Source organism: Rhodnius prolixus, unplaced genomic scaffold (genome assembly GCF_049639745.1).
Source record: "Rhodnius prolixus isolate KJV_2025 unplaced genomic scaffold, Rpr scaffold_14, whole genome shotgun sequence".
Classification (NCBI taxonomy): Eukaryota; Metazoa; Arthropoda; class Insecta; order Hemiptera; family Reduviidae; genus Rhodnius; species Rhodnius prolixus.
The window spans coordinates 2,622,582-2,649,065 of NW_027411594.1; the positions used below are offsets into that span (position 1 = coordinate 2,622,582).

Consider the following 26,484-nt stretch of genomic DNA (forward strand, 5'->3'; position numbering starts at 1 on the left):
GATAACCCCCCCAAAAAAGTCGAAGTTTCAACATCATTGATGGAGTTACACTGCACCCGAAGCCGTATTTACGCGTTTGGAATCTACACAGACGCGAATCACTTCACAAATTCGCTCCCAGAGCCCAATTCCGCAACTATCAGTGACCTTTATAACTACTTTGTTGCTATCCGACACTAACCAGCTCGGGTCCCAAGGACAGAGTTCAAAGCCTTCACTTATATTTCAGACAGCTGATTCTTGTTTAACCTGTTTCTACTCGCGTTTGTTTGGCTCGTATGGCTAAGGATGTTACTTCTCGGGGAGGAAAAAAACCAAGGCCTGTGAGCTTTACCCAAGAGTCGCGCTTTCCAGCATTAAGAGTCTGATTAAAAAAAAGTTTTAGAGTGAGGGAAGCCACAATAGATCCAAAGGGGTCGCAGTGGCGTAGGCCTTGAGGGCCGCCCTAGTTTAATCTATCTATCTATCTACTCGTTTGTTACTATTAGATTCGAAATTAGAGGTATTTTAATTCATTGATTAGAGGTATTTAATATTTGAGACATTTTTCACTTCACAGAAAAATCTGCATCAATTTTCTCATTGACATTTTCAATTAAAAAAGAAAAAAAAAATGGTCCCATGTTAGTTCCACTTTTCATATTAAACCCATGGGAAAACTGGGGGGGGGGGAATACGAAGTTTTCCAAAGTGCTTTAAATGATTACAGTTTTTTTCCCCAGCTTTAGCTGGGCCTCACTTTGCTGTGATGGATCATTGGAAAATGTTGCACAGCCATTTACTGGGTCAGAAAGAGAGAGAGAAAGCAAGTGAAAGAAAAAAAATGTGCGGGAAAACTATCTGGAAAAACATTCACTGTTTTCCCCTAAAAAACCCATTAGCGCTTTCCATTACCCATTTAACCTAAAACACGTTGTTTGGATGCGAAAAAGACTGAAAGAATCGTTAACGTTTTGTTATTATTGAACGAACTTTTTATTTTCAGCTGCTCTGATATCCGAGATTTTCTGAATCTGAAAAAAAGTATTTTCTTTCCAAAACTGCGCAAACATCAAGATTGCTTAAAGATTACATTTGTTTTATTTGGAAACGATGCTACCAAAAGAGCCGGTCATTTGCTTTTGTAAAAATAGGAGCATCAAAAATGTACAACTTATGGAATCAATTCAAAAACTTTGTACACTCAAAAAACACATTTTCCAAAGAAAAACGCTTTTTCAAGTTAATGATGGAAATTTAATGATGAAAAATGAATTAAAATGCCTGAGCCAAATTCCAAACTTTGTTGGAAACGTGAGGAAATGTGAAGAGTAACTTTACAGAATAACATCCGAAGGTTACCCGATTTTAACCTTACAACAAAAATGTTACTACGTAAGTTAAATAGACAAATGATGATCTACAAACTTGTGCTGCAAAGTGTACACAAAATAAAAGTAGTAAAGACAGAAAAATAAAAAAGAAAAACACGATTATACATTAATTTTGACCATCAATATGTATTTTCTTTTTCTTTTGTCTAAAACAGCGTTTCCCAACCTGTGGTACGCGTACCACTGTTGGTTTCGCGAGTTGCTGGTTAGTGGTTCGCGAAAAAAAATAATTAAATAATAAAAATATCACAGATACGTTTTTTTCCTATAATTCATAAAAATTATTTTAATTAATAATAAGAAGACTCTATACAGCTCTTCTCACACCAATATGGACTCACTCGTACGGACTCGAACTTTACGGAACAGCTAAAAAATCCAACATCAATAGAATGCAAACACTCCAATCCAAAATATTCCCGCCGCATAATAGACGCTCCATTCTATGTTAGCAACCACACAATACATACAGATCTCCAAATTCCACTCATCTCCGAACTTGCCAAAATTCGATATAACAATTTTCATCAAAAACTCTTATTTCATCCCAACCCTTTAGCTGCAAACTTGTCTACCAACTACGCTACCCTCCAATCCTCGAAGACGGCTGAGGCGCCGTTGGACCCGCGACCAACTGGGTGACTAATGGCGGCCATCACTGGATGACCGTCATTCACTTCTGCCACGTTACTGTATACATACACCTATCGCATTTACCTATTGCACCTGTAGCTACAGGTGGAAATCTCATTAAAAGCATAAATAAAATAAAAAAAAATTAATAATATTATTATACAATAAAGTTGTTAATATGTACAGGAATAAAGTAAGTCTGTCTCAAGATATAGGAGACATTTAACAGGATTAAAATTGTCTTTCATGGAGTATTTTCCCAAAACCTGAAAACACAAATGATAATTGGATTTCAAAAACCCCTTCTATATAGAAAATTTAGGAAAAGCTACGTCATTATCGATAAAAGATAAAGAAAATTTAATAGAATTACCATTTGACAGAACTTAAATGATAACTATGTAAAAATCTGCTTAAAGAGACCGATAGTAAAATGAGTAAGCTCTATCCAAGCAACATTAAATTTAATTTTAAAAAAGTTTTAAACACTATACATAAAACTCCACTTCAGCCTGCAATCTCATATAAATCCTCTAGTTCCAAAATCTTTCTTCTAGAACTCTTCCTGACAACCCGGACAAGACGTCTTAAAAGAGACAGTGGCCTCGTGATCTCCTCACAAGTGAAGAAAGTGACTAATAGTCTAATGTTTTGGAGTGTTACCTCTGGGTAACTTCTCCACTCATTTATTTCTACTGTTAACTGTTATCATTGTTACTTATAGCGCTAACGCGCTGATTGTAGCACAATAAACGCAAAAAAAAAAAAAAATTAAAACTAAGATCTTACACTTTACAAAGTTCATAAGGTGAACATGAACTTGAACTCCATTGTAACAGATACATAGTATCTCTATACAAATAAAGATAATAATAATAATAATAATAATAAAATAACACACTCGGAGTAACAAATTTCACGAAATACAATCATTTTTACGAAGTGGTACAATTTAACATCATGTACCTACTACCAAGTGATACGCGAGCCAAAAAAAGGTTGGGAAACGCTGGTCTAAAAGATAAGTTAGTGTTGATGTTGGTGATGAAGTGTATTGTAGTACAAAGTTACTTAGTAGGAAATAAGTATTGTCTTGTAACTTAGAAACAATTTGTGATAAAAGTTTTTGTAGTCAAAAACTGTTCAACTTTTTGTTATATCCTTTTTATTTTTGTATAAAGTTGCTACAAAAAAAACAAAACTTTATATCTAAATAGATTTGCTACAATTAACTGTACTTTACCTATAATTTTGTCCCCAAAAAGAGTTGAAAGGTTATCTTAAGTAAGTTTTGTGAGTGGAGGAAGCTGTAGAGAGCTCTATAGAGTATGACTATCGAAGTAGAAGGCTCATCGTGACGAACTAATAGTACGCGATAAGGAAGTTCATCCTGGGAGTATGTGTGAGATTCTCTCTCTTCTTCTTCACGTAGAACCAACTTCTAAAACTGTTCTACTCTGATAAGAGTGGCTTTCCAGTGCCAGTTCGATCTAAACGACCATGTTTACCTCAAGTATTCTGGTAACAATGTTCTGTCTTATCACTAATACATTTCCTCTCCATTGTTATATTTCATTCTTTTGTTTTTGTTTTAGTTCAAATAATTTTTTCATTTATTTAAACATGAAAAGTATTATACAGCTACGATCTCTTTATTCCTTTCTTATCTCTCACTTTACGAAGTAGAATGACGTTATATTTGATTTTATCCGTCCTACAGCATATGTGTTTATTGTACCACGACCTGGTTTAATACTTTTATTCATCACCAGAGGTAGATTTATCTGTTTAGCGTAGAGATTTCGACTTCACTTATGTTTCCATTCGTACTACACACAAGTGAAGTCATAATCTCCACACCAACCTTATTTATCTACCTCTAATGATGGACGAAAGACCCTAAACCGGTCAGAGATGCAATTATCAAGCACTGCGGGTTTAACCCCATATTTTTCAGATGGTGTAACTTCGGCCTAGTCAATATTATTATTAATTTTCACAAAAGTATTGAACTTGAAAAGAAAAATGGGGAAAACAACTTTATTAAAAGTAGCGTGAGGAAACTGAGTTAATGATGGAAAATAAAATACTTCGAAACCCTTAACACTGTAAGGAACGCTTTTCCGTACATCCTTAGGAAAAATCTATTTTTATTTTCTTTCAGTTTTTCCTTGATCATTGAAATTGACAATAAATCACGATGATAAGAGAAATACAAGTAATTTATAAAGTTATTTTAAGCAAAATGTAATTTCTACTTACTATAAAAAGACGATTACCACCATTTCAGACTCACCTAAAACAGACAAAATACTTAAATTAACAAGAGTCATAATTAATGCGTACAATTATTTTTATACTTAAGTTCTGAACTATTTTTTTTCATCTTTTATTTTTCTTTCAAAACGTGAGACTTTGTGCTAACAAAAGCGCTTAAAAAGAACCAAATTGATTTAGCAAAGTACTTCTGCTCATAAAATTTTATTAAAATTTGGAATTTTCCCAACATATTTAATTCTTCTTATTATAAGTAATGGAGGACTTAAATTAAACTTAAATCTGCAAAGGGAAGTTACACCCTTGAGTGTTCAGTATATATGTGCCTTGATGGGCTTGTTTACGTGAATGCAGTGTAAGTGTATTGTGACCCCCTATTGTATAGTGTGAAGTACATTGTGGTGCTGTGCTAGGAACCCGTGGGATTGCCACACACAGGAAACTGCATGCAACAGTGTGACCCCTGCAGGATTTACTGCAATTTAGGTGATTGGCATTTTCTTAAGATTTAAAATTTAAAGGAAACATTTTAGAAAACAATCGCCTTTATAAAAAAAAAAAAAATTATAATAATGTTACTAGCACTTTAAGTAGGCAACATTTCTTTGCAATTTTTGAACTTTGAACTTTTGATGGCATATTTTTAATCTTAATGGATATGTAACAGGTGATAAATCCTTACAATCCACAGAAATGGATTCAGCAAAATGGCATCTTATCCGGTTTGACCCCCAATTTCGTCCAAAAATTCAAATTGATACGTCTATTGGTGAAACGTCAACGATGTATTAAATTAGCAAATGTCTCTGTGATTTGTGGTTATTGGCAACTGTGGTTAACAACATTTACAGATACATACACAGTGATAATTTTTGTTTTTTTGTAAACTCAGAGGACCTCAAACGGATGTTTCCAACTCCAAATCAAAAATCTGCACGATTGCAATGCCTTCTTCTTATTATTAAGAAGAATAAGAAAAAGTGAAAAAAATGAAATAAATAATTGTTGAGATAAAAATGTAGATGGGTCAAAGATAAACTGGACCATAATTGTTGCCCTCATCAAGTCCAATTGCATTCCACAGTACCGAATGTGAACCTAGGAGGGGGAAATACGAGTACCAGGCGAAATGGAGGGGTAAAGAATGAGTTCTCGTGCTTCAGTACGAACTGTTAGTCGGTCTGGAGTCCCAGATATTCAGTTTCTAAGGATCTCCACCCCACATCCATGGAACGTTGGATTGGAAAAGTGGCTCTAGTGACTGGAGCCAGTTCTGGAATTGGTAGAGCTATCGCCTTTAGTTTGGCCGAACATGGTATAATTGTGTTGGCTGTGGCTAGAAGGGAATCCAAATTGAAGGTACGTCACTTACAGTTTATTTATGACTTCAATTTACTTCTACTATTAAATTTCCCCCCCTAAGTGGAAAACCCCAATTTTTTTTTGAAAATAAGTTGCTAAATGAGTTCAAAAAAGCCTTTGAATCTAATATTATAAAATAAAACTCTTCTGAAAGAGGGATCATGTCACAGATTCCACTGAACGATACTAAATTTAAAATTCAATTAAAAGAATGTTTTTTTCCATTCAAAGAGATAAGCCGCCCACATTTTCCAGGTTCAAATTAAACTCTCTCTGGTAGCTGACTGGAAAACTGCGGAAGCCTGGATAAAGCCGTTCTGTACATATGCTCGTTGTTTAATAGATTGATATGCTTCCAACTTCCAATTTCCGCTAGATATTTCCGTTTCATAAATATTATTGAACCAAATAACTCTAAATTGAATAAAATACGTACACGAAACAATAATTTTCAATGATTGCAAAACTTCCCCTTAATAAGTGTTAGAGCAGAACGCCGCTTTAATGTTACGTAGGGGAGAACTAACCCTTTAATCCTGCCAAATTTCATCACAATCGGGCTAAGATTTACAGAGTTATTAGCAGTAATTATTTTGGAAGAGGGGCCTCACATAAATGGGGCTAACTTCTCCCCCATTCAATGTACAACGTCGTGCCCCCCCCAAAAGCACATCTACATAAAATTCCAAATCGAATGACACCTCATCCATGAAAATCGGTTCACGCGTTTAGGCGCTACGTTGTTTACAAAAAAAGGTAACAAGTAGAAGAAGAACAAGAACATTTTCTGAAATGAAAATGCCGTTTTTGCCCATTTTCAGCAACGTATTTCTCGAAATCTTTGTAATCTATGTTGTTGCAAAAAAAATTAGGGTCATAAAGGAGGATTTGTCCTATATTTTAAAGTAAATTTGGAAATTTTATCTCTTTACAGAAAAAGAGAAAAAAATTGTCAAAGTTGGGTGTTTTTCAACGTTACGCTTTTTCGTGCAGATTTTGACGATCATTTTTTGATAATTTTTTGAATGATGCTAAAGTTAGAACCCATACTAACGTACTGAGACGGGACCTAAGAAGAACTACTCTTTTAACTCTAAAAAATATTGTTAATTGAGTTAAAGTGATTTCAATAAACTTGATTGAAATAACAAGGCTAGAATGTCATAAATTACTAATGTTGACAAACTCAAGGCTATGCTGATACCATTGTTTACGAAGTAAAAAGATCTCTGATAGTCTATTTATAAACGTTCTTATTTCCATTATTACTTGTAGTAATAAATTACAAATACTTTCACAATCTCAACATGCAAATATGGGATCCCATCTATGGAAAGTAATTACTTTTACGAAATTAATTGTAAAATTAATTATTTTTGTAGATCGTTAAAAATAATTAATTTATTAAAAAGATTTATTTACTTAATCAATAGTTTCGTTAGAAAACATGTTTGGCGATATTAATTCGCGAACAGGAAGGGATCAGCTGGAATTCGTAGACCGGAAATCTATTATTTTTAAGGCAATAAATTGAAATAAGTTGTTTCCCTTTATCTCGCGCTCTTTTGATGATTATTAATGCTGTCATGGATACCAATGGGCCGCTACTCCCTAAACCGCTAGAGATAATAATAATTTATGCTATTTAGAATAATTTAGCTTCGCTAGAAAATGAGTAAATTTATTATTATAATAACTCTAGAAAGGTGAGTTTACACCAGATTTAAACAATAAAATAAAGATTAATCACTCGTAGAAGCTGTCTACACCATCCTGAAAGTTGAAAATTTCAATTTTTATAACAGAGGACACTAAAAAATGAATTTTTCTCAATTTGGAATTTAAAAAGAATAAAGATTTAATCATTCTTCAATTGGTATTCTGTAAACGCAACTGGGAAATATTCTGAAATGGGCTGTGAACAGTCTTAGTAAGGTGTCTTGAATATTAAACAAGATTAAGACAAGTTAGGGGTCCTAAGGGACCACTTTAACCTACTCTTGCTTAAAGCTACTTTATTAATCTGGATAAAGGGGGGCAACAGGAGGCTGGATTTTCCCCGGCCGCCCCCCCCCCACAAGGGATCAGTCTCTGGATAGATCAAGGTATTTTTAATGTTCAATAATTTCTTTTTTACTTATAACGGTGTTTCTAGTCAATCAGGTTAACATGTTAAGACTAGCATATACTCAAACTTCGGCTAGTCATCTCCTGCTCTAGTTGTGTTCTTCCCCAATAACGAGTTGTTCTTATAGAGGCTCATGAATTAAGAAAAAGTTGATTTTTAACCGTTGTCTCCCTCAATCTATCCCACTTTGTGATTTCAATTTTTTTTGCTAATTTCCCGAAAAAAGAGCCCCAACTTTTCTTTAAATATTTATAATTACGCTATGGATACGTGCTAACTAAAGAAATATACGAGCTGATTGATTGCTGAATGATTGCGAACCTAACCACATTTTCACCAGCTCCTATTCGCAAAAAAGATCTCTGTCTTATTTAATGTGGATGCTAAAAGTTGAATTCCTTGAAAAATCACACTCATCAATTTTCATGGGAAAAATGCGAAAATTAAGGATAGTCTTTGGAGCAATTACCTTTTTTTTGTGTGTGTTTGTGTGTGTGTTTGTGTTTTTAGAAAATCGCAGGGACCTGAAAAAGAATGGAACTGTTCACTCGGTAACCGGATGATAATATTGCCCACAAAATCAGTAGTGCGATCGTTTCTTAGCGGTATATAACGTTTAGCTTCCTTACTTTTAATAATTATGATTCATTGATTATTATCTTGAGTATTTTGTTCACAGAACAATGAAACGACTTCATACCCCTAAGCACACAATCTCCTTGTTTTTCTGAACATATTGCTAATTCTAATACATTATTATACCTTTTAGGAATTAGAGGATTCAGCGAAAGGATTGAAAGGTGAAATCCACATAAAAGTAGCGGATGTAACCAAAGAAGAAGATGTAATTGCAACTGTACAGTTTGCTGATAAACAACTGGGAGGCCTACACGTTCTAGTCAACAATGCAGGCACCAGTTACTGCACTAAAGTATTAGGTTAATTGATGCATTTAATGTTACAAAGCTTGTTGCAGCTAGAAGCCTAGTCTGCTTTGATTTCCTGCTTAAATGTACATGTTGTTTGAGAATAAATGGACATGTTGATGAGTGATTAGGAGAGTGTGGCCTCAGAATATTGCCCTGAAGAAACATTGGGGTCACCAAAACATTGAGAGCACGTGAAAATGAAGGAACGTATTTTTTACCTCCAAAATGTATCTATTTTGCCACGAAGTCCTTCCTATTTAAGTAAAGTTTAAGGCAGAGTACGTGTCTTCCATCCCATTGTTTTGATGTCTACTTCAACCAAGAATCACGTATCATTTTTAGATCCAAGTATCATCAAAATTTACAAATCGGGAGCACAAAATAAGTTTGATTCTTTTACAAAAAACGATCCAAACATTGCTTAACAACTTAGTTTTTTGTCATCATTTAAACTAATTCAGCATCTAAGTGCAAAATACCCTTAACTTCCTTAACTGCTGAACGTTTTATAAATCCTTAACAATGTTTACATCTTTGACACCAGTTTTAGACCTTCTTTTAGTTGGGTGTTAAGTTCAAGAAACAAACTATAACATTTTAATTCAGTCACATTTTGGGAGGAGCCAACTTCTTTAAAAAAAAAACTTCAACTTTGGGGTAATGTCCTAAAGTTGAATCGTAAAACAACACGGCTATTTCTAAAGTCTTAATTAAGGAAACTACTCGAAAGTTTAAGCCGTTATTGCGGCAAGTGAAGTAACATAACAAAAAACAAATTTTTTGAGTGTGCCATCTTTGTGCAAGAACAAGAAACTTTTTGACTTATATTGGAGATATGAAATCAAAGAAGGATACTAAGTTTGGAGAAGGATTTTAATTTTGCTTCCGCAGTAATCTCTAATGTTGAGAACGATCCCTAATATTGTTTCCATTCTAGAGAAGAAGCAATAAGATCTACCGCACGATATCACTGGTATTTGTGAAAATGGAACTTATTATTGACTGTATGAGAATTGTTTTGATATAGGGGGCATAAGTGTGAATGTGGTGTGTGATTAGATGAACTCGAGTTTGCCTGTGGGTACCCTAAAACCCAATAGTTAGGGTTTACATCAACTATCTCTGCAGGTCCTATGAGATGGTGTGAGATCATGTCAGTGTAAGAGTGATGTTAAAAAGGGATACCCGCAGAGATGCCAAGATCTCTGGAAAAGTGGCTGGTTAAACTTCCTCTCTACGGGGATTCCCTAAATCTAAAATACGACCTTGTACACAAACTCAATGATTTATGTATTTCCCTTCGATTATTCTTCAAATTGGTTATCTTTTATTTCAGACTGTAACCTAGAGCATTGGCGAACGATGTTCGATTTGAATGTATTTGGCCTAGGAATGTGCACAAGGGAAGCTGTGGCTTGCATGAAACGAAGCAATATCGATGATGGTCACATTATTAATATCAGTAGGTGAGCTTGATGTTAAGCTTTAAGAAATTACGTCAGTCAATCAATAGAACTGTAACTGAAGATGGAGGCATGTTGGATGATGTAAATTAGCTAGATCCGAGGTAACAGGTGTGTGACATGCAAGTGGCTGCAGAATATGATGTGCACACTAACAGCATCGCTTGAGTAATATCAGCTTCTCTCTCTCTCACACACAGGATAAGGGCTTACTGGGAGATAAACTAATCCCTTAACTTGCCAGCTAATGTACCCTACTACAAGGGCACATCTCTTATTTATATCATTAGCTAATAGTCGATTAACCTCATTATTGTTTTCTTTTGGAAGGTAATACCTTTGTACAGAACAGGATGTGTACTACTCTGAATCTAATCTAATTTAAGAATGTCCTACCATAAAAGCAGATATAAACAGTATACTCTTACTGTTAGAACTATTTGTAGCCTCAAATGTTTTCGAAAACATATCTTATCTAAAATTTCTAAAATTAACAAAATCAGATTTCAAAGCCAACTAGATGAAAATTACAAACAGAAATCTAACAGAATGTTTGCATTGATAGAAAATTATTATTCCATTTATTGGTACAAAGTTGGGAGAGCAATACTGTCAGAAGATAAAATTAACTGCCTGAAACACGTATTGTTGGCATGTCTATGCCGAGTGTAGACAGACATTCTTATGCAGATTGTTAGCAATTAGTTGAGAAAATATTGAGAGTTGAATCTTTTATTACACAGTTAAACCGAGTGTGTAAGAGCACAAAATTTCATACGAATAATCTGTTGTTTACTGTGGGAGTTACAAGGGCCACATTTCACAGCAAAACCATGACCCAAAAGAATTTCAACTCTCAATATCTTCTCAACTAATGGATCTGTACTCAAGAAAACTATAGCATACTACTCAGTAAAACCGAGTGTGTAAGAGCACAAAATTTCATACGAATAATCTGTTGTTTACTGTGGGAGTTACAAGGGCCACATTTCACAGCAAAACCATGACCCAAAAAAATTTCAACTCTCAATATCTTCTCAACTAATGGATCTGTACTCAAGAAAACTATAGCATACTACTCAGTAAAACCGAGTGTGTAAGAGCACAAAATTTCATACGAATAATCTGTTGTTTACTGTGGGAGTTACAAGGGCCCCATTTCACAGCAAAAACATGACCCAAAAAAATTTCAACTCTCAATATCTTCTCAACTAATGGATCTGTACTCAAGAAAACTATAGCATACTACTCAGTAAAACAGAGTGTGTAAGAGCACAAAATTTCATACGAATAATCTGTTGTTTACTGTGGGAGTTACAAGGGCCACATTTCACAGCAAAACCATGACCCAAAAAAATTTCAACTCTCAATATCTTTTCAACTAATGGATCTGTACTCAAGAAAACTATAGCATACTACTCAGTAAAACAGAGTGTGTAAGAGCACAAAATTTCATACGAATAATCTGTTGTTTACTGTGGGAGTTACAAGGGCCCCATTTCACAGCAAAACCATGACCCAAAAAAATTTCAACTCTCAATATCTTTTCAACTAATGGATCTGTACTCAAGAAAACTATAGCATACTACTCAGTAAAACCGAGTGTGTAAGAGCACAAAATTTCAAACAAATAATCTGTTGTTTACTGTGGGAGTTACAAGGGCCCCATTTCACAGCAAAACCATGACCCAAAAAAATTTCAACTCTCAATATCTTCTCAACTAATGGATCTGTACTCAAGAAAACTATAGCATACTACTCAGTAAAACAGAGTGTGTAAGAGCACAAAATTTCATACGAATAATCTGTTGTTTACTGTGGGAGTTACAAGGGCCCCATTTCACAGCAAAAACATGACCCAAAAAAATTTCAACACTCAATATCTTCTCAACTAATGGATCTGTACTCAAGAAAACTATAGCATACTACTCAGTAAAACCGAGTGTGTAAGAGCACAAAATTTCATACGAAAAATCTGTTGTTTACTGTGGGAGTTACAAGGGCCCCATTTCACAGCAAAACCATGACCCAAAAAAATTTCAACTCTCAATATCTTCTCAACTAATGGATCTGTACTCAAGAAAACTATAGCATACTACTCAGTAAAACCGAGTGTGTAAGAGCACAAAATTTGATACGAATAATCTGTTGTTTACTGTGGGAGTTACAAGGGCCCCATTTCACAGCAAAAACATGACCCAAAAAAATTTCAACTCTCAATATCTTCTCAACTAATGGATCTGTACTCAAGAAAACTATAGCATACTACTCAGTAAAACAGAGTGTGTAAGAGCACAAAATTTCATACGAATAATCTGTTGTTTACTGTGGGAGTTACAAGGGCCCCATTTTACAGCTAAACCATGACCCAAAAAAATTTCAACTCTCAATATCTTCTCAACTAATGGATCTGTACTAAAGAAAACTATAGCATACTACTCAGTAAAACAGAGTGTGTAAGAGCACAAAATTTCATACGAATAATCTGTTGTTTACTGTGGAAGTTACAAGGGCCCATTTCACAGCAAAACCATGACCCAAAAAAATTTCAACTCTCAATATCTTCTCAACTAATGGATCTGTACTCAAGAAAACTATAGCATACTACTCAGTAAAACAGAGTGTGTAAGAGCACAAAATTTCATACGAATAATCTGTTGTTTACTGTGGGAGTTACAAGGGCCCCATTTTACAGCTAAACCATGACCCAAAAAAATTTCAACTCTCAATATCTTCTCAACTAATGGATCTATACTGATGAAAACTATAGCATACTACTCAGTAAAACCGAGTGTGTAAGAGCATAAAATTTCATACGAATAATCTGTTGTTTACTGTGGGAGTTACAAGGGCCCCATTTCACAGCAAAACCATGACCCAAAAAAATTTCAACTCTCAATATCTTCTCAACTAATGGATCTGTACTGATGAAAACTATAGCATACTACTCAGTAAAACCGAGTGTGTAAGAGCACAAAATTTCATACGAATAATCTGTTGTTTACTGTGGGAGTTACAAGGGCCCCATTTCACAGCAAAACCATGACCCAAAAAAATTTCAACTCTCAATATCTTCTCAACTAATGGATCTGTACTCAAGAAAACTATAGCATAGTACTCAGTAAAACAGAGTGTGTAAGAGCACAAAATTTCATACGAATAATCTGTTGTTTACTGTGGGAGTTATAAGGGCCCCATTTCACAGCAAAACCATGACCCAAAAAAATTTCAACTCTCAATATCTTCTCAACTAATGGATCTGTACTCAAGAAAACTATAGCATACTACTCAGTAAAACAGAGTGTGTAAGAGCACAAAATTTCATACGAATAATCTGTTGTTTACTGTGGGAGTTACAAGGGCCCCATTTTACAGCTAAACAATGACCCAAAAAAATTTCAACTCTCAATATCTTCTCAACTAATGGATCTGTACTGATGAAAACTATAGCATACTACTCAGTAAAACCGAGTGTGTAAGAGCATAATATTTCATACGAATAATCTGTTGTTTACTGTGGGAGTTACAAGGGCCCCATTTCACAGCAAAACCATGACCCAAAAAAATTTCAACTCTCAATATCTTCTCAACTAATGGATCTGTACTCAAGAAAACTATAGCATACTACTCAGTAAAACAGAGTGTGTAAGAGCACAAAATTTCATACGAATAATCTGTTGTTTACTGTGGGAGTTACAAGGGCCCCATTTTACAGCTAAACCATGACCCAAAAAAATTTCAACTCTCAATATCTTCTCAACTAATGGATCTGTACTGATGAAAACTATAGCATACTACTCAGTAAAACCGAGTGTGTAAGAGCATAATATTTCATACGAATAATCTGTTGTTTACTGTGGGAGTTACAAGGGCCACATTTCACAGCAAAACCATGACCCAAAAAAATTTCAACTCTCAATATCTTCTCAACTAATGGATCTGTACTCAAGAAAACTATAGCATACTACTCAGTAAAACAGAGTGTGTAAGAGCACAAAATTTCATACGAATAATCTGTTGTTTACTGTGGGAGTTACAAGGGCCCCATTTTACAGCTAAACCATGACCCAAAAAAATTTCAACTCTCAATATCTTCTCAACTAATGGATCTGTACTGATGAAAACTATAGCATACTACTCAGTAAAACCGAGTGTGTAAGAGCATAATATTTCATACGAATAATCTGTTGTTTACTGTGGGAGTTACAAGGGCCCCATTTCACAGCAAAACCATGACCCAAAAAAATTTCAACTCTCAATATCTTCTCAACTAATGGATCTGTACTCAAGAAAACTATAGCATACTACTCAGTAAAACAGAGTGTGTAAGAGCACAAAATTTCATACGAATAATCTGTTGTTTACTGTGGGAGTTACAAGGGCCCCATTTTACAGCTAAACCATGACCCAAAAAAATTTCAACTCTCAATATCTTCTCAACTAATGGATCTGTACTGATGAAAACTATAGCATACTACTCAGTAAAACCGAGTGTGTAAGAGCATAATATTTCATACGAATAATCTGTTGTTTACTGTGGGAGTTACAAGGGCCACATTTCACAGCAAAACCATGACCCAAAAAAATTTCAACTCTCAATATCTTCTCAACTAATGGATCTGTACTGATGAAAACTATAGCATACTACTCAGTAAAACCGAGTGTGTAAGAGCACAAAATTTCATACGAATAATCTGTTGTTTACTGTGGGAGTTACAAGGGCCCCATTTCACAGCAAAACCATGACCCAAAAAAATTTCAACTCTCAATATCTTCTCAACTAATGGATCTGTACTCAAGAAAACTATAGCATAGTACTCAGTAAAACAGAGTGTGTAAGAGCACAAAATTTCATACGAATAATCTGTTGTTTACTGTGGGAGTTATAAGGGCCCCATTTCACAGCAAAACCATGACCCAAAAAAATTTCAACTCTCAATATCTTCTCAACTAATGGATCTGTACTCAAGAAAACTATAGCATACTACTCAGTAAAACAGAGTGTGTAAGAGCACAAAATTTCATACGAATAATCTGTTGTTTACTGTGGGAGTTACAAGGGCCCCATTTTACAGCTAAACAATGACCCAAAAAAATTTCAACTCTCAATATCTTCTCAACTAATGGATCTGTACTGATGAAAACTATAGCATACTACTCAGTAAAACCGAGTGTGTAAGAGCATAATATTTCATACGAATAATCTGTTGTTTACTGTGGGAGTTACAAGGGCCCCATTTCACAGCAAAACCATGACCCAAAAAAATTTCAACTCTCAATATCTTCTCAACTAATGGATCTGTACTCAAGAAAACTATAGCATACTACTCAGTAAAACAGAGTGTGTAAGAGCACAAAATTTCATACGAATAATCTGTTGTTTACTGTGGGAGTTACAAGGGCCCCATTTTACAGCTAAACCATGACCCAAAAAAATTTCAACTCTCAATATCTTCTCAACTAATGGATCTGTACTGATGAAAACTATAGCATACTACTCAGTAAAACCGAGTGTGTAAGAGCATAATATTTCATACGAATAATCTGTTGTTTACTGTGGGAGTTACAAGGGCCACATTTCACAGCAAAACCATGACCCAAAAAAATTTCAACTCTCAATATCTTCTCAACTAATGGATCTGTACTCAAGAAAACTATAGCATACTACTCAGTAAAACAGAGTGTGTAAGAGCACAAAATTTCATACGAATAATCTGTTGTTTACTGTGGGAGTTACAAGGGCCCCATTTTACAGCTAAACCATGACCCAAAAAAATTTCAACTCTCAATATCTTCTCAACTAATGGATCTGTACTGATGAAAACTATAGCATACTACTCAGTAAAACCGAGTGTGTAAGAGCATAATATTTCATACGAATAATCTGTTGTTTACTGTGGGAGTTACAAGGGCCCCATTTCACAGCAAAACCATGACCCAAAAAAATTTCAACTCTCAATATCTTCTCAACTAATGGATCTGTACTCAAGAAAACTATAGCATACTACTCAGTAAAACAGAGTGTGTAAGAGCACAAAATTTCATACGAATAATCTGTTGTTTACTGTGGGAGTTACAAGGGCCCCATTTTACAGCTAAACCATGACCCAAAAAAATTTCAACTCTCAATATCTTCTCAACTAATGGATCTGTACTGATGAAAACTATAGCATACTACTCAGTAAAACCGAGTGTGTAAGAGCATAATATTTCATACGAATAATCTGTTGTTTACTGTGGGAGTTACAAGGGCCCCATTTCACAGCAAAACCATGACCCAAAAAAATTTCAACTCTCAATATCTTCTCAACTAATGGATCTGTACTCAAGAAAACTATAGCATACTACTCAGTAAAACAGAGTGTGTAAGAGCACAAAATTTCATACGAATAATCTGTTGTTTACTGTGGGAGTTACAAGGGCCCCATTTTACAGCTAAACCATGACCCAAAAAAATTTCAACTCTCAATATCTTCTCAACTAATGGATCTGTACTGATGAAAACTATAGCATACTACTCAGTAAAACCGAGTGTGTAAGAGCATAATATTTCATACGAATAATCTGTTGTTTACTGTGGGAGTTACAAGGGCCACATTTCACAGCAAAACCATGACCCAAAAAAATTTCAACTCTCAATATCTTCTCAACTAATGGATCTGTACTCAAGAAAACTATAGCATACTACTCAGTAAAACAGAGTGTGTAAGAGCACAAAATTTCATACGAATAATCTGTTGTTTACTGTGGGAGTTACAAGGGCCCCATTTTACAGCTAAACCATGACCCAAAAAAATTTCAACTCTCAATATCTTCTCAACTAATGGATCTGTACTGATGAAAACTATAGCATACTACTCAGTAAAACCGAGTGTGTAAGAGCATAATATTTCATACGAATAATCTGTTGTTTACTGTGGGAGTTACAAGGGCCCCATTTCACAGCAAAACCATGACCCAAAAAAATTTCAACTCTCAATATCTTCTCAACTAATGGATCTGTACTCAAGAAAACTATAGCATACTACTCAGTAAAACAGAGTGTGTAAGAGCACAAAATTTCATACGAATAATCTGTTGTTTACTGTGGGAGTTACAAGGGCCCCATTTTACAGCTAAACCATGACCCAAAAAAATTTCAACTCTCAATATCTTCTCAACTAATGGATCTGTACTGATGAAAACTATAGCATACTACTCAGTAAAACCGAGTGTGTAAGAGCATAATATTTCATACGAATAATCTGTTGTTTACTGTGGGAGTTACAAGGGCCACATTTCACAGCAAAACCATGACCCAAAAAAATTTCAACTCTCAATATCTTCTCAACTAATGGATCTGTACTCAAGAAAACTATAGTATACTACTCAGTAAAACAGAGTGTGTAAGAGCACAAAATTTCATACGAATAATCTGTTGTTTACTGTGGGAGTTACAAGGGCCCCATTTTACAGCTAAACCATGTCCCAAAAAAATTTCAACTCTCAATATCTTCTCAACTAATGGATCTGTACTGATGAAAACTATAGCATACTACTCAGTAAAACCGAGTGTGTAAGAGCATAATATTTCATACGAATAATCTGTTGTTTACTGTGGGAGTTACAAGGGCCCCATTTCACAGCAAAACCATGACCCAAAAAAATTTCAACTCTCAATATCTTCTCAACTAATGGATCTGTACTCAAGAAAACTATAGCATACTACTCAGTAAAACAGAGTGTGTAAGAGCACAAAATTTCATACGAATAATCTGTTGTTTACTGTGGGAGTTACAAGGGCCCCATTTTACAGCTAAACCATGACCCAAAAAAATTTCAACTCTCAATATCTTCTCAACTAATGGATCTGTACTGATGAAAACTATAGCATACTACTCAGTAAAACAGAGTGTGTAAGAGCACAAAATTTCATACGAATAATCTGTTGTTTACTGTGGGAGTTACAAGGGCCCCATTTTACAGCTAAACCATGACCCAAAAAAATTTCAACTCTCAATATCTTCTCAACTAATGGATCTGTACTGATGAAAACTATAGCATACTACTCAGTAAAACCGAGTGTGTAAGAGCATAATATTTCATACGAATAATCTGTTGTTTACTGTGGGAGTTATAAGGGCCCCATTTCACAGCAAAACCATGACCCAAAAAAATTTCAACTCTCAATATCTTCTCAACTTATGGATGTGTACCATAGGAAACTACAGCATATAACTTATAACTGAGTAAAGTGTAGTATGTAAGTGAAGAAAATTTCATGCCAATAATGTGTTAACTGCGGGAGGTAGTTGTAGGTCAAGGAACATCAATTATTAAAGCTGCTAAAAAATACGCAATCGCTCGAGTTACCCTACTGTACAATGTTAAAGGTAAATCTACAGTCAGCAGACGAATGGAGCCATGTACAGTACTCTCCTCTGCGGAAGAGGATTCTTTTTAGTTTTGTGGATCACGTCCGTTGGCAGAGCTGGGTTTCCCATCACTAAAAGCCATGTACTGATGAGTGTGTGGGAACTTATTAAAAAACTAGATATATCGAAACCTTTCAATAATAACCTACCAGGTAAATCTTGGTAGAAAGCATTCCGGAACCGTCATCCTATCATTGCAAGAAGGATAAGCGAACTGTTTCTTGAGCCAAATAACCAATACTAGTTTGAACGTTTTGTATAATGAAGTTTCTCGATAATTGAATGACGCAGATGCCCTAGAAGGTTTGAACGAAATTAAAACTCTCCGGTAGGATAGTTGTATAAGGGTTGATCGTCAATAACTGCATGAAAAAGCGTAACGTTGAAAAATATTACATTATTTACCAATTTAGGTAGGCCAATTTAAAAACCGATTTTTATGAATAAGACTGATTTTTTGTTAAAAATCTAAGTGGAACAGTGATTTAGGTATTTTGAGTTTTTTAGGTCATTTCAGGAATATACTTGTTGTCAATCACTGGTCCCACCTCATGTCAAACACTGGTACCACCGAAAATTCGGTATGTCAATCACCGGCTCATTGAAATACTTTAAAAAAAGTAATAATTTTTGGTTGACATAAAAATTGAATTTACTGAATACATAATACAATCTAATGGAGCGGCACAATTGTACCAACCAACACCTGGAGCCAAAATAACGGAAGATATTCTAAACGAAACTCGATTTTTTCTTAAGCTCTAAATTACCGGTCCCTGCACCCTATTTGTTTTGTGAGTGCTTTTTTTAAACTCATTTTTCGAAAAAAATAAGCATACGCTTAAAAAACCCCTTTAGTCTATTGTTTATTTTAAACTTCTCTGTCATAAACCTATTTATTTCAAACATTATTCTGAACAAAATTATTATTTAACACTTCTGAGATCTGAGTATATCTATACCGATTTAAATCTTTAGATCTTTTAAAACGATTCCTCTTTTTTTTTGTGATGGTGCGGATTTCAGCCTCGTCAAATTCGATGATAGGTGGGGGTAGAATGATGCTGATGGGTATGGCTTACAGCTTCGTTGAACTCGATGATTACCCGGTCAGATTTGGAGGTGTTTGGATCTGGCACAATTTAGGTGCGCCAGAACAGCCATTTTTCCTCTACTGAGAAGTAACATAATTATATTCTGTACTAATTATATAACTTTCTAAATTTAGATTTAGGTGTGGCGAAGCCGTACACTTTTTCTAAGTCTCAAAGATCACCTGTGCAGCTTTTTCAGTGTGATGGTATGAGTGTGTAAATGTATAAACGTGAACGTGGTGTGCATTGATGAGCTAGAGTTGGCCCTGTGGTTTAACTAAACCCGAATAGTTTAGGGAAACACTTCTACTATAAGTTGCAGGACTATGAGATTGTGTGCGATTATGGGGGGTGGGGAGGCTTTCTGAGTTAATTTTGTTAGGCTGGGATAACCGCAGAGATTCCTGAAGAAGTGGCTAGTAGTTTCCCTATCCCTAAAAGAGATACGAAAGCTGTTTTTTCTTTTCATTTACATCAGCTTGTCTGCTCGGATTAGCTTTTTTTTTTTTTACTTCGTATTGTAGTACCCTTTAATTCCTGGTCGGAAGCGGTAAACTAGAATAGATTTTCTAAATATTAGTCCCGGAAGTTGCGAGCGCCGGTTAAAAGTAATAGCACGGCATTAAATTATAACTAAATGCTGTGTACAACGTTTCGCCCCGCATATCGCTAAGTTTCTCGCTTCCCTTATTAATTAAGCACAATGGTGTTGAGCCCTCCGTAATCCTTAAGATATTATTTTTGAGGCGTACAATAATCAGTAAAATTGTAATATTAGAATCCTTGACAAAGTAAATTATTAGAATTTCTCGCTAGCAATCTCTCTTAAACTGAATTCTAAGTCTGGAACTTTATAGAGTAAAAATTTACATTATGACTATGATATAAATTGTTGACAAGCATTTCAACTTTGTGATTGGACAAATGATGATTACAAATCGTTGATTAGTTGACATACTTTTTTAAAACAGTATATAAGTAATTTACAAGTCTTTCAGCATTTCAGGCCAAGGATTGCCAACGGGAACTGGCAAGCATATATACTGTGCCACTAAACACGCAGTACGATTAATCAGCGCGGGAATCAGAGCTGAACTTAATGAGCAAAAATCAGGAATCAAAATAACAGTAAGTTGGAATAGTGGTACTTATTTCAAGCTAGACACAGTTCTTGTAACTCAGAGAATGTCGAATTTAGAATTTTAATTAATTTTTTTTACAGGCCATTTGTCCAGGTGTAGTGTCCACAGAGATTTTCAATGTTGGAGGTTGGCAACTACCTGCGGACTTGCCGGCGCTAGAAGATAAAGATATAGCAGCAGCTGTTGTATCAGCTTTGGCTACGCCACCTAATGTTTTGGTTAGTTTACTAGCAGTTTCCGTAGCTGCATTGTTGGAGATCCTGTTAGTAAAAAAAACCTTTTCAAAGGAGGAATTTATATTCTTCCAGGACCTTAAATTTTTCTACCACATAAATTCTCCTTTAAGGCAACAACCGCAGAACTGGACCCTGTTCGATATTTCGGTTCCTTTTATTAGCTAACCAGTTTACCCTTCATTGCCTACAATCTCCGTTACCCGCTTCACTTCCTTCGTTAAAAAGGAAGGTTTAAGAAGATATTTGCTTCTGATTTAGCTGCAAGCAGTCTTTAACTAGTATATCTAACATATCGTAAGTCAGTAACGTAAAGAAAGTCCATTAAATTTCTAGATAATCTGTGTTTTGTAGTGGAAAGAAATTTCTAGATTTCAAAGTTTTATCAATTAACTGTTCCTGATAATAAATACTGAACTATTACAATAATTCATAGTAGTAGAGACTCCTGAATGCTGAGATGATTCATTTTGCTCCCCCCACCCAAAAAAAAAGCGATAGATGTCAAATTGTCATTGGAGTAAATCATAGCAGATCACAACTTTTTGATTAAATAAATAGCAAGTGATAAAAATAGAAAAGTGAAACTCAAATAGCTAACAAACAAACCTACATATAGCCACAATACGAGGGTTGTTTGAAAAGTCCGTGCAAAGTCAGAGAGATAGCACTACTGCCGCGTATCGAGGTTATGTTTAGTTAGTAGCATCTCTTGGAAGAATACACACCAAGTTTCAGCCAGATCGGTCTATTTCTTTGTGTTTGGCATTCGTTTGAATCGAAGAAGTCGAGTGATTTTCAAAAAATGGACGAAAAAGAATTTCGTGTGTTGATTAAACACTACTTTATGAAAGGCAAAACGCCTCAGGAGACTAAAGAGAAGCTTGATAAACATTATGGTGACTCTGCATCTTCGATTAGAACAGTTTATAAGTGGTTTCAAAATTTTCGGAGTGGCCATATGGGCACAAGTGACGCTGAACGTTCTGGACGCCCAGGTTGAGGTTACTACTCCAGAAATCATTGATAAAATCCATGATATGGTGATGGATGACAGAAGAGTGAAGGTGCGTGAGATTGCTAGTGCTGTGGGTATCTCGAATGAACGGGTACATAATATTTTGCATCAACATTTGGACATGACAAAGCTATCCGCAAGATGGATGCCGCGATTGCTCACGCTTGACCAAAAACGAAATCGTGTGAAGTGTTGCAAGGACGGTTTGCAGCTGTTCCAGAAGAATCCGCAGGACTTTAAGCGTCGTTTCGTCACTGTGGATGAAACATGGATACATCACTACACTCCTGAGACCAAAGAACAATCTAAACAATGGTTTACCAAGGGGGAATCTGCGCCAAAAAAGGCGAAGACCGTTCCTTCGGCCGGAAAGATTATGGCGGCTGTCTTTTGGGATTCGCAAGGAATAATCCTCATCGACTATCTGGAAAAGGGTAAAACTATTATATTATTCATCGTTATTGGACCGTTTGAAAACCGAGCTGCAAGAAAAACGCCCACGATTGGCCCACAAAAAAGTCCTTTTCCATCACGACAACGCACCAGCTCACACCTCAGCAGTTGTGGTCGCAAAATTAATGGAAATAAGGTTCCAACTCGTTTCACATCCCCCCTATTCTCCAGACTTGGCTCCCTCGGACTACTATTTCTTCCCCAATATGAAGAAATGGCTGGCGGGAAAAAGATTTTATTCAAACGAGGAGGTGATTGCAGAAACGAATGGCTATTTTTCAGACTTGGACAAATCCTATTATTCGGAAGGGATCAACAAACTAGAGCAGCGTTGGACGAAGTGTATAAGCCTAAAAGGAGACTATGTTGAAAAATAAAAAAGGTTTACCCCAAATAATTGAGTAGTTTTGATTTTTGCACGGACTTTTCAAACGACCCTCGTATTAGGGGCATATTTCAGCTAATACATGCTGATAGTTTCTGTTTCAGATAGCTGACATCGTGGTTCGTCCCGTAGGTGAAGACATTCTTGCTTAAGATCATGATCATTCTTAAGATCAATTTACAAAGTGCAGAAGTTCAGCTTTTTATTTGTAATTTTCTATTTTTTATTTATGAGTTTCACGATAAATCGCAAATAAAAGGAAAATCATTGTAAATAATTATTTCTTAACAAAAAAAAAGTGCATATATTGTTAAATAATCGAATTATTTTTGATTGTAGACAATATTACAATCGATTTTACTGACCGATCTTGGAGGAAGTCTTCTTAAAAACATAATAATTATTCTTAGGAACACGAATTTAACCACTTATATACTGTTTCTGAGGTATCCTGAGTTTCGGTTAGTTTAGAAATACAAAAATCGTTTCGCTAACGTTTAGTTCATTATCAGGGATACTTTAAGCAACCCAGTCACCTTGTTTCTATTTAGTTTAAGATCTCATTCAGTTCTAGTCAAAAGACCGTGTTTATGTCGTTTGGTATAACCATTTACTTTGTCGAACTCTTTCCAAAACGATAGCTAAAGAGATGGTGTCCACTGTTACACTATCATGACAGTTCATTGGTGAATAAATGGGAATGACGGAGCCAATCCTCAGCCACTTCTTTCCCTCTGTTCATTTTCAATATTGTAATAAGAACACGGTCTATTTTTGTACCACCAGCTGTCTTGGACAAAGACAGTAGCAAACACACATTGTCTTACCAATTTGTAATTGATCCTACTGATCTCAGAGCTAACAAGCACGCCCTTGTTTATTTAAAAAAATAATAATAAATGAATAATTGCTGAAGGCAGATTTTTTAACCAATCAGGAGACAAAATGGCCACAAAGTCCATTTCAAACTAACATTTCTCAAAACTTTGAAGAACAAAGACAACACAAAGTTGAAGAATCAAGAAATGTTTGTTAAAAAGCAAAAACAATTAATGAAATCCCAATTAATTTACTTAAAATTCCCGTAAGAACTTATTTTCAAGAAAAATAATAATTTTCTTCTTTATAGGACCACATAATAAACACCCAGACGTTTGTAATTAAAACTAAAAAGGAAATTTTCAAAGAGAGATTTCCGGAGCTATTACTAATTAACCAAATTAATTAACCTTGAAGTTTATAGTCCAGGTGAACCCACGGGATCGATACGGTCAAGGGCTAATAGTTAAACCCACCGAGGAAACTTTTATATTAATAAAATATTATCTAATACCTACATTTAGTTGTAACTAAAGAAAAGTTTATTTTCCAAGAGAGGTTTACTTTACACCCCTTGAACTAGGATGTGGAAATACGTCACTCAAGTGTTAAATATTAAAGTTTTCTTTGGAATCGTTTCAATAATTCAGAAGCTAAACACTGAACTTAAACTCACAGGGTAACCGTTGAAAGTTAGGTAGGTTATTGTATTTAGAATAATAGATTAACATGAGCTATATTAGTGTATAAATTATGAAACATAATTGCTAATGTAGATTTTAATAATCTACATTGCTGATCTTAAGCGCTGGTTGCAGAAGTGGAGTATCAAAGGAAACGAAATATAAAAATATGGTATTCACTCCAAACAAGTGAATCAATACCAACAACACTAACCAAGAACAATATCTTGGACTTCACCTTGAAATACCATTAACATGGAACCTATAGACCTCAAGCTGAGATACAAAATTGTCAAAAACACTACTCGACAAACGTCAAAAATTTATCGTAGTTAATAAATAGAAAACAACTGCTCTTGTAGCCCCAATATGAACGTACGGAACATAGCCTACGAACATTAACGCTGTACAATGAACATCAACCCTACAGTTAAATTAAAAATCTTAAGAAAAATAGTTAAGATCCCTTCTACGTCACCAATCACACAATTCACTTTTACTCTGTTGTCGGAAATAGCCCTAAACTTGCTGTCTGAAACTCCACTCAAATCTAGACATTCATTACAGCTCGCTGATTCAGATGAACATGTTCACCAGAACACTTCGTTCAAATTCTCATTGCAAAAAAGCGAAAAGTGACCACGCGGTCATCTCAATATCCTAACGCCAAACTCCTAGGTTGGTAGCCGAGTTAGCTTGCCATATTATGGCCAACTAAGGGCTTCCATCACTAGACGATCGTAGTGCCTCTAGGAGCACATACGTATGGCTTTAGGATACTGATACAGTTATGTCTTTGATTAGTTGCTACTATTACTATCAGTGTGTTTTAAGTAAGTTACTTATGAGTTTTCTGCAATTGCACTTAATTTTAGAAGGATTATTTTCAGGACAATACTGCAGATGCAAGGAAAAGGACCTTCAAATTTTATTTATCCCTTCCAGGAAGTGATACTTCAAGAACAAAGTACGGTTTTAAGTGCACATTTATATTGTCATATTTTTTACCAGCTGAATTTAACTGGAGACATACATTTATGAACAACTTTGTTTAGAGAAAAAACAAAACAACTTAACTCGCTTGGTAGTCCAACGAAAATTAAAAAACCAACTTTATAAGCAACAGATGGTGGTTTTATAAAATGAATCAACTCGAAATTAATTGGAAAGTTGTAATGATGGGGGATTTTATTTCTGCGTACGATATTTAATTTGCAAATTTATTTTAAGGGTGGCACCACTTCAGTGAAATTAAAATATAATTTTTCGACAAATATAACTCATCTCTTGTTACTCGTAATGTTAAATTCAACTTCTAAATTGTAAGGATTTAATATTTTATAATCTTTCGCTTACTAACTAGACTTTTTTTGGACAATTTAATTAAATTTATTTTAAAGTTTAAATCAAATATTTTATTTTAAGAAACCATATAGTGAAGAAACATTTGGGTTGAGAGTGTTGTAGATGTCAGTATAAGAGTATGTCTTGTTTTTGTTATGCAGCAGGGATACCAACTAAGTTCCTCTGCAAAACCAGCAAATCTATTTCCTCCCGTTATAATTAATTACAAATGAAATTTTTTTTTACAAGACTAGACGTTTGTCACGTTAAAGTTTTTGTAACACATTTTCATGTTCATATAATAAAACCTATTAAATCGTAAATTGATACAAACAATAGTTGGTTTTACCTAAACGTTTTTCCTGTTTTCTTTTTTGTTAGCAAAGAAAATAAATCGTTGAAAAACGAGGTTAAATTTTCAGTACAGGATAATAAAGTTGATTTTATCCATCGTTTCACGTAAGTTTACTGTATATGCTTGACTGGTTTCGGTATTTCATCCATTATCAGAGGATATATTAAACAGTTTTGAGTAGAGAATTCGATAAACATGCGAACTTAATTTAGAACTTAGAATCGATTGAAGAAACAAAAAATACATCAATATGGTTTAGAAATCAATTGCAGAAAATAATTTTGAACTTATAGTCGATTAAAAAGAAAAAATTAAAGAATATAACAAAAAAGCTCAGAAAACTATTTGAGAAAACAAAAAAGCTAAATTAGAACGTATA

General features: G+C 34.8%; 2 protein-coding genes across 22 annotated transcripts in view; one reads left to right on the forward strand and one right to left on the reverse strand.

Moving 5' to 3' along the window:
- Window positions 1–26,484, reverse strand: part of LOC141451657 (uncharacterized) — a 618,152-nt gene that overhangs the window by 101,120 nt on the left and 490,548 nt on the right. For 4 of the 15 annotated variants that reach the window (XM_074123134.1, XM_074123140.1, XM_074123130.1 and 1 more), the window contains one exon: window positions 4,269–4,302. The exons of the other annotated variants lie outside the window; for them this stretch is intronic. The gene's annotated coding sequence lies outside the window, so the exon portion shown is untranslated. The remainder of the gene's footprint in view (window positions 1–4,268; window positions 4,303–26,484) is intronic. 15 annotated transcript variants of the gene reach the window in all.
- Window positions 5,425–26,482, forward strand: LOC141451667 (farnesol dehydrogenase-like). 7 transcript variants are annotated; one of them, XR_012456985.1, is made up of 7 exons: window positions 5,430–5,642; window positions 8,543–8,711; window positions 10,039–10,168; window positions 20,672–20,801; window positions 20,896–21,033; window positions 22,997–23,112; window positions 25,297–25,312. XR_012456985.1 is itself a non-coding variant. In XM_074123162.1 (6 exons), the coding sequence occupies exons 1-6, from the start codon at window positions 5,511–5,513 to the stop codon at window positions 25,459–25,461; spliced, it is 852 nt and encodes a 283-aa protein (XP_073979263.1). In that variant the 5' UTR covers window positions 5,427–5,510; the 3' UTR covers window positions 25,462–26,482. The 7 variants fall into 7 exon arrangements, 5 of the variants coding, with proteins under 5 accessions (XP_073979267.1, XP_073979263.1, XP_073979262.1 ...); XR_012456986.1 differs by having other exon boundaries at window positions 5,431–5,642; window positions 23,009–23,112; window positions 25,297–25,315; XM_074123162.1 differs by lacking the exon at window positions 22,997–23,112 and having other exon boundaries at window positions 5,427–5,642; window positions 10,039–10,164; window positions 20,680–20,801; window positions 25,297–26,482.